We start from the raw sequence: 9252 nt of genomic DNA on the forward strand, positions 1-9252 counted from the left end.
TTGTTTGTTTAGTGACAGGAAATGTGACTTTGCTCATGCAAATACACTTACATTCCACCAGGTTTACATTCAAGGCTACAACACAAGTTCGTCAAACTCACTCAGGTTCGTCACAGTTTCGGTGTCTGAATGGTGCGCAGATAGACATCAAGTGTTTATTTCAGAGGTCAATCGAGAGCTCTCCTTCAGTCGCAGTTGCAAACGAAAACGCTGCAACTAAACCTTGCAGGACTGTGAGTGGCGTGAGAGGCTACAGCAGGGTGAGCAGACTGGCACAGAGCAACATCAGCAGAGATACATTACACAATATACATTTATAAGACCACTGTTTTACCAAATCATGGTATGCAATGTAGAAAACTTAGAAGTGCACGGACATTACTCAACAGGACCATATACAGTTAGAAGTGAACAAAACTCCTCGTGTTTCCCATTGAGTGCTGAAATAAACAGAAGCATGACAGCGTCAGGTTTAGCATGAAACACAAGCAACTGGACACAAGGTGAGGAGGGACAGAACTTTGTGTCCCTTTGTTGTAAAATTAAGAAACCTTAGATATGGCATCGTTGAAAGTTCATTCCATAGCTGTGTTCAAACATCCTCTACCTGAATAACCATGTATGATCAACTGGCCCAACTTACTTCTTACCTAAAACACAGGGTGGTACATTTAACCAGAGCCAATCATACATCTATTATGGAATGCTACCATAAGAGTCCTGTTTGTGCCACAGATTGATCCACCTATGCCATCTTCACTATGGTGATTCTGTGACTAGACTCACTGTATCTCACTGTAGAAGTAAACACATGAGCGTGGACACCAACACTAAAAACAAAACAGATACGCGGCTCGTAATGGCTTAATAGCTCCAACACACGTTTCTGTCCACCAGCAATCTTCCCCTCCCCAACAAATATTAACCCCAATGTGATACATCGTTACACATCCGCTAAATCGTCTCCTAAATCAAACACAACCACCCCTGGCTGACCTCTCCCAGTCACCCTTCACTGTTTGGGGCTGGAGGGGTTGGATCGCTGCGCAGCGTGACACGGGTCCAGGGACTCCTTGGTGGCACCGCCGTAGACGTCTACGTCGTGGTCGGTCCAGGGGGCGATGTTGCCCAGCGCTGAGGAGCTGCAGTCGGCCACGGCGGCCACCTCTGCCGGCTTCAGCACCCGATCCCACAGGTTGAACTGAGAGAGCTCGCCGACCAGGGCCTGGGAGGCATCAAAATGCCCGCCCAATGTATCCTTAGGTAGAAGAGTTAGAGAAAACAAAGGGTTGAATGTCAGAATGATTGCATGAATAGCCAGACCAAGCGTTGCTGGGATTTTTTCAGGAACTCTTTTAGAAACTTTGGAACATTGTCTGCGTTTCAACAGGACAAACTAAGGTTTAAAGTGAGATTTCAGTCCTGGTTGATGAGGTGACAGCTGTAGTTACTCGTGGTTACAGCAAATGTGATTTAATACTATGGGTCACTTAATTCTGGCAGCGAAACAAAATATTGTTGCATTAATAAAGAAGTCAGCAATAATTGGCCTTTTTCCATCATTCTGTGAGTAACTGTGATCTGATTTTATGCTGCGCAAGGTATGAGTCTGCAGACAGCAGGGCACAGTCAATCTGAAAGGTGGTTACAGCACTGAGAAGTTGGAGGTGTGCAGCCTCTTGGCCGCAGCTCTTCATCTAACAGCTCTCTGTGGCTGTGGCTCCTTGTTCCATTACCGCCTGCAATATTTCAAACTGATCCACTGTCAGAAAACGCTGAAAATGATAGTTGTCTTGTTTTGTTTTGCTTTTTTGATGAACGACAGCAGTAAGTGCAAAGCTCACTGACCAATACAGTGAATTTCCTGTGATTACTACACAATAAAAGTTTTATCGCAATGCCAGCAATTTTGGACATTTATCATGTTGGCGTGGGAAACTCAGTGATTCCCACTAAAAGCATAATGGACACAAGGGTATCTCAAGATTTAGAAAGTATATAAGAGGATATATTTGCCCTAGTTTCTTTATTCATGTGTGTTGTATGTCAGCCTTGTAGGTTTATCCCTATGAATGTGACATAACTTTTTAACTGACCACAAAGAGTCATGAAACTTCTTGCTTATTATGGACGGATTAATACTAAACGTATATCAAAACTAATACACTATGTCCTGAAAACTACAACCCTCCTCAGTCTAGTAGTGTCTTCTCTGGTTAAATGTGAATGAAAATGGAGAAAAATCATTATCCATACACATAAATATAGTGTTTTGATGATTCTCCCTAGATAAGATTAAAAATGTTTATCCCCCTTGAGAGCACCCTTGTGAGGGGAATGTCCTGGGATTTTCCCCATGAAATCTGGTCAACCCATCCATTCAAGTGCAATTCATCATTCATCCACAGAGATTAATAAAGTGCTTGATCTGTCTGTCTATCTCTCTCTCTAAAAAAATATCCATTAAATCAAGTCTTGTTGCATCATTGCAGCATCTTGCAGAATTGGACTCCCAGCTCTCTACTTTTTATCCTTTATGCAAGGACGATGGGCAGCAGAATGAGCTTTGGGTTGTTCTTTTGACACCAGGGAGGAAGCACACTGTCAGATTTCATAATGGTTATGTAATGTCGGTGTCTCGCTAATGAAGGGCAGAGGCAGCCCAGTGGGAGGATGAACACAATTAGGTTTCTGTGTGTTCACCTGTGAAAAAGCTAATGGTGCAGCCTTAAAATAACGCTCCCTGTCTCACTATCTATCCGTGTATCATCCATCTATTAATTCATTCATCCATCTTTCATACATGCATCCATACATCCATCCAACAGACATTTGAAGCTTCAAACCTGAGTGGACTTTTTAAATATAAAAATGTGTCACTTGGTACAGCGCTACCAACAACGGATCATCCATAATCTATCTATAATCCATCCATCTATCATCCATCAGTCTATCATCCATCCACTCATATTTTTTCCATCTGTCCATCAATGCATCCATTTATCTGTCCATCAGCAATAATGCCATCCACCCTTCCATCAGTTTGTTCAATCATCCATCAATCGATAATTCTATCCATCCACCAGTCCATCTACCCATTGATGCACCCGTCTGTCTATCCATACATCCACCTATTAGTTTATTTATTCATCAGTCTGTATATCTCACCTGCTCCTGTCCCAGTATGAGGACTCCTCCTGGTTTAATGGGATGCCAGGCAGCCAGTCCTTCTCCCCTCCCCTTCATCTTTCCGCCCTGATAGGCCTTCCACACCCCATCCCTCAGGGTCCAGCTGACACAGATGTGCTGCCACTCGTCCTGCGGTAGGGACAGAGGCAGCTGCGCCACCTGCAGGTCAGACAGCACAGCAGCCGAAGTAACACCTTTTCTCCACAAAGCGACGGAGTGATCGCAAGCCCACTGAGCCACGACTCATCGAGCTTGGATTCTGCTTGGATATGGGACAAGTGTGGGCAGTAATCACGGCAGAATGTGGACACGCTGGTGGCTTGTGTCAGCAAAACTACACTCTGTGGACAATCCCATCCTTCCTTCCATCACAGTTACAAACCCCCACGCCTCCCTGCCACGGGAACTAAAAGCGTAAGCACTGAAAAGGTAAGCATTAATGCACTATATAAAACAAACAGTTGCAAAAAGCTTGCCTTTGTGCCGTCTCTCCTCAATAACGTATGTTTGCCGTGGGCCACAGCACTACAAATGTGAAAAAATAATAGAAGAACACAGGCTTCTCTTGCACTTAGCGCCTTTTAATTCAAGGTTTTTATTTTGGATTTGATCATAGATCCAAACAACTGTAGTCATTTATTGTTAATATTATGTTATTGTTATTCTCTCTGTGAGCTTTTAGCGCTTTCTTTTTGTGATTTTAAATATCTAATGTGTTGTTCAACGGCACCATCCATAATAAATACATTATTTTTTACCTAGAATTAAGTGGAATTAACTGATAAGGCACACACTTCAGGCTATAGTGCAGACAGAAAACCAATCCCAAACCTAATCCAACAGGATGCATTGACATTTTCAGTTCTACTGTTCGTTCTCTTCACCACTCATGTAACACGACATGAAAAAGCTGGTTTTCATCACTCATTTAAATCAATGAATTACAACCAACCATCAATAACCATCTTACACTGTTCTGCGGAACAGCTTATTAAGATAATTATTTGCTTGTCAGGCTATTTCACTTGATTAATGATAAGGAAAGCTACTGGGTACACAGTATTAATTCTTTTTACCAGAAGAAGACATTGATTTACACAGTAAAATAATAATTATACCATAATTAACATAATATAACATACTATTTTTAAAAATGCTAGTTAATTTCCTACGACTAAATTGATCTTTTAACCACAATGAGGAATACTATGAAAAAACATTCCCATCTACCTTGTCATTGATGAGCAGCTCCACAGGGTTGTGGACTCCCTGTAGCAGCACCAGCTCATTAGGCTGCCCCGGGACTGAGTAGGAGAAGGGAGTCCCGATCCCCCCTTCTTTGGCCTTCAGCCACACACAGGCGGTGAAGGCGTACATCTCTGTTATCTCTTTTCTCACCAGGCCGTACATGTAGTTGGTCCGCATGGGGAAGGAGAGGACGAAGCCGTCGGGGAATGACGGCTCTGTCAGCGCTTTGGAGACACAGACGACGGAGATAAAGAGAATCAGTCAGATGGAGCCAGAAAAAGGGGAAGGATGACACGTTAATGGCCGGTTTGAACAAAAAACACTGGTAATTCTTTTCTCACTTGTCCCTGTCAGTTGGCACAAACACACACACACACACACACACACACACACACACACACACACAGAGAGAGCCTGGCAAGAGCTCTTAGCGTTACAGTTAATGATCAGCCTCTCTAACTCGAGGCCACACTGCAGCTCTTAAGGGAGAGGAGATGTAGAGGCAGCCTGAGAGGTCGGGAGAATGACAGGGCTAAAAAGAGAATAGAGAAGTGCTTTTTCTGTCCTTTTCAACCTTCCTCTTTGCACCTCATGAACTCTCAATCTTTCCTCCAGGCTTCCACTTCTCCTGTTATCAAACATATCTCTCTCTCTATTTCCACCCTCTGTATCACTTCTAGAGGAAAACCAAGCTCTCAGTTACCTTGGTTGCCTGCGTCAGAGGAACTTTCACCGTCACAAAGCCGAAACCAATGTGACAGCTGATTTAAGGTGATATCTTATCTATCTCTATCTCTCTCTTTTTTTGCTGTATCATTTTTAATTTTAGCTCCCAGCCCTATTTGACATTTCTCAACCTTCAGCACTCATTAATCATCTTATTTTAATCCACATCTTATTTTCTACCACTGCGATGACCCAGTTCACCCACAGTGCTCATTAAAGTTTCATTTTAGCCTTCTCTTGCCATGCTCTCTTCTCAGTCAGCTTGGTGATGCAGTTGTTTATCTCCCTGTGTGCAGGAGTTCATACATACATCACTTCCTGCATTTATTTAGAAAAGCACCCCGTGTCTTCACTCTCCTTCTCTTCCTCCCCCAGACTCACTGTGTTCCAGCTCAGTGACGCGGTGGCTGACTGTGTCGATGCCCTGGTTGATCTTCTCGTGTTGGCCCTGCGTCTCTTTCCTCATGGCCTGCCGCTCCTTCTCCAACATCTTTATCTTCCTCTCCAGCTCCCCCTCCAGGTCCTCCACCCTCCAGGTGCCCTTTCCACGTCCAGGGGAGGCCTTAGATGGGGGCTTAGGGGCAGGGGAAGCGGGGGAGGGAGGGCGGCGACCCCCTGGGGGAGCCACTGCAGGTGAGGAGGAAGCACTGCCAGTCGGCGGAGCGGGAGCCTTGCCGGTGTTACCAGCCGGGCTGCTGCTGCTGCCGCTGCTGCTGCTGCCGCTACTTGCACCCACGGGAGTGTCTGTGAGGTTCAAGGCAGCAGGGCCTATCTCTGCCTGCAACCGAGTGAGAGAGAGAGAGGGAGGGAAAAAGGTAAAGTAGGTGTCTGAGAAAGGATCTAAAACTGAAACGGACAGAGAGTTCATAAAAGAAGTGCAGCGGAGAGAAGAAAACAAGCAATCTGGTCAAAACAGATTGAAGCAGCCGGCAGAAAATCAGTTTTAGGCATTGTTCTAGTACTCTCTGTACTCAAGTAGTAAGCAGGGTGCACAAGCATATCTTATCAAATTAAGTTTTTAAGAAGATCACCTCAGTCATGAAATTGCTGGGCAGCCACACAATGTGCAATATTTCTTTCTCTTTTTGACTTCTGACGTGTTTTTCTATTTTTGATGTCATGGTTGCTTTGGGTGCTGATTTGTCTTACGTCCATGGAGCTTGCTTCATATATGAAGAACTACTACACTTCCCATTTTTATCTGCAGAAAAAAAACATTACAAGCTCTGAGATTCTCTCTTATAATTGTTTCCTGATCGGGGCCCACAGATCGAAAGCTTGGCAATGGATTTAAGCGTGCAAATCTTTTCTCAGGATTAAATCAACAGCAACATCTTCGGCTCTGCTTTCCAATGTGGGTGTTAATCAGGTGTCCACTATTAACAGTTACATTGATCAGTTTCATTAAGTATTGCCTGTGGGGAAGATTCTGATCCCTGATTGACTACTGATGAAAGTGGACATCTGGCCCATGTGACTGTGTTGAAGGCAGAGCCTGAAGGTTTGTGTTTTTTAATAACAGAAAACTGCAATTCTCACCCTATTTTTTTAAGAATTTTGTGGCTCTTTGTTACCTGGCTGGTTGCACCCTGGAGGGCTTTAAGAAATGTAACATAAAAGCAGTCTTTGTAGAAGCATAAATAGAAGCATTTTACTATTCATGTTAGTCATGGTGTCGGGTTTAAACTGAAACCAAACTGCAGGAGAATGAGTAAAACAATGAAGCAGCAACGCAGCGAGAGGTGTTGTACTGATGACAGCAGTAGCTCAGCAGTGGCAGTATTAGTATTCACAGCAGAAGTTGAAAAATAAGGTGTTGGTAAAGCAGCAGTAAAGAGAGAGACGCTGCTGTTAATGTGGATGAGAGGGCGATATATAATATCAACAGAGTTGCTGAGGCAGGACTGGATCCAGGATATAAATTCACACTCAGAGAGACAACCTTGTAACTGACTGTGCTCAGAGAGGTCTGATGCAGCAGTGTGTGTGTATGTGTGTGTGTGTGCAGTTATAAGCCTACCCATGTCTCAATCTCAGCACACACACACACAAGCTGAGAACCTGACTCCCCCCACCACCACCCTCTTTCCTGTCCAGCCAGCTTCATCTTTTATTTATGTCTCCATCCTGCTGTCGGATGCCGAGGGTAGAGGCAGGGTGCGGAGGGGTGTGGGGGGCCAGCAGGTGGAAAGATTTCCCATGGGCCCGTGGGGAGTGTGCGCATGCATGAGGAGCGCCTGTGTCACGAGTCGCTTGTCACAGGAGAGGTGAAGATAAAGGAGGGAGAGAGGGATAAAAAGAGGGAGGGAGGGTGTTGGGAGAAAGATCAGGGGTCCTAAGATGATGAACATAGACGCTGCTGCACAGGCCTTCAAACCATCTCCAATCTGAATCTTTTCATTTTGCTGGAGTCAGTAAAAAATTCTGACAGGTTATTTCTCTTCTTTTAAACTGCCCTTCACAGTGGATATCAACCTGACATTGGGACAACAGGCTGTTTAATGGACTGGACACAGATTTAGTCACTGGAGAGCAGTGACTCACCTGGCTAATTCATGATTTTGGCATCAGCCCAACTATCCTGTCGTTAAACAAAACTCAAACAGGAGGGTGAACAGCAAGAACAACAGGTTTTTGCCAAAGTTCGTCAAGCCTGTGCTCAGCCGTATCTCCAGTTTACCTCGAGTTTCTCAATGCGGTCCTTCAGGTCCATGATGGCCCTGGCCAGCTCCTCCACGGCCCGCGCCGTCTGCAGCTGCGCCGCGGTGGAAGAGCTCACATCATCCCCGGCCATGACCCGGCGGTTGCCGCTCCATACGCCGACGCTCCGCTCCGGGACGTTCCTCTCGTCCTCCAGGCCGCTCTCACACTCGCTCAGCTTCCCCGTCAGCTCCCGGATGGTCCTATGGTCCATGAGGATCTGGTCGTTCTGCTGCAGGACCATCTGCCGGAGCTCCTCCGCGGTGGTCCGGAGATAAGTCCAGTCTTCATCCCCGGCCCCGTACAGCGGGTCGTCCGCTTGCTGCTGTTTCTGCTCCCGCCGCTGCCGCAGATCTTTGGTCTTGCATTCTCCGACCGGCACAGGGGTGCAGATCAGCCGGCTGAAGCTGAGCTGTTTCGCGGACCCCCCGCCTGTCTCCTCTCCGAGGTTGAGCTCGTTCAAAGTGGGGACCTCCAAGCCGATGCCGCCGAGCCCGTTCCCTCCATCGTAGGACTCGGCGCCGTGCAGCGCTCCCAGCGGCCCGGCATGCGCCACCGATCCGGGCTCCAGCGGCTGGAGCAGCGTCTCCGATGTCAGGGTGCCGTTGTCGCTGAGAGGCGCGGCGCGTTTCCGGGGATAAACACTGGCAACGATGCAGATGACCGCGCCGAGGAAGGCCAGCGTGCCGGCTCCCACAAGCACCACCACGAACTTCATGATAACTGTGGAGATCGACACAAAAGATTACAGCTCAGAGAAGAAGGCTGACATGCACATAACTGGAAACAGAAAAAAAATCTTCTTCTCGGTGGCTGTAACAGGCTACAGAGAGGAGCATCACTCCATCTATTACAGCAATGTGTAGAAAAACTGCATCACCCGGACATAATCACGACTCGAGTAACTAAACTCAGTCCATCACCTCTGATTAATTACCAGGGCTGTTGTTTGCTGTACAAATGTGCCACTTACGCTCAGAAGATGATTGCCAGAGGCGCTGTTGTTTTCCGCTTGCCGCCCTCTGTGTGTAATATCGATGGCACCGCGCTGTCTGGACCAGAGATGCTCCCTCTCCGTCTCGGTGTTGCTAAGCTGCTCTCCTCCGCGCGTTACCATGGGGACCGTGAGGAGAGGAGGAGCGAGGATGTGGGCATGCGTCAGTCCAGTCGGAGCAGAGGTGAAACTCCAGCAGCAGCGTGAACAAACAAGGCGGTGATGGATCGATGTGTGTGTGCGTGTGTGTGTGTGTATAAAGGGAGAACAGAGAAAGTGAGTGAAGAGGATGAAACCGAGGGACAGTTTATGTGTGAATGGTTTGACATGAAGCTTCTTTTTTTTTTTTTTTTGGTTTGGAGAGACACTGTCAGTTTTGTTATTCTTCATAAAAT

At 46.4% G+C, this 9252-nt stretch overlaps 1 protein-coding gene across 1 annotated transcript; it reads right to left on the minus strand.

Moving 5' to 3' along the window:
- Positions 1-1012: 1012 nt before the first annotated feature.
- On the minus strand, positions 1013-8910 carry nptxrb (neuronal pentraxin receptor b). The gene is made up of 6 exons (XM_041933974.1): positions 8837-8910; positions 7844-8586; positions 5545-5941; positions 4420-4661; positions 3169-3348; positions 1013-1258 (listed from the first exon to the last, which is right to left on the minus strand). The coding sequence occupies exons 2-6, from the start codon at positions 8579-8581 to the stop codon at positions 1013-1015; spliced, it is 1803 nt and encodes a 600-aa protein (XP_041789908.1). The 5' UTR covers positions 8582-8586; positions 8837-8910.
- Positions 8911-9252: the final 342 nt, after the last annotated feature.

The sequence above is a fragment of the Chelmon rostratus genome, chromosome 3, assembly GCF_017976325.1.
Source record: "Chelmon rostratus isolate fCheRos1 chromosome 3, fCheRos1.pri, whole genome shotgun sequence".
NCBI lineage: Eukaryota > Metazoa > Chordata > Actinopteri > Chaetodontiformes > Chaetodontidae > Chelmon > Chelmon rostratus.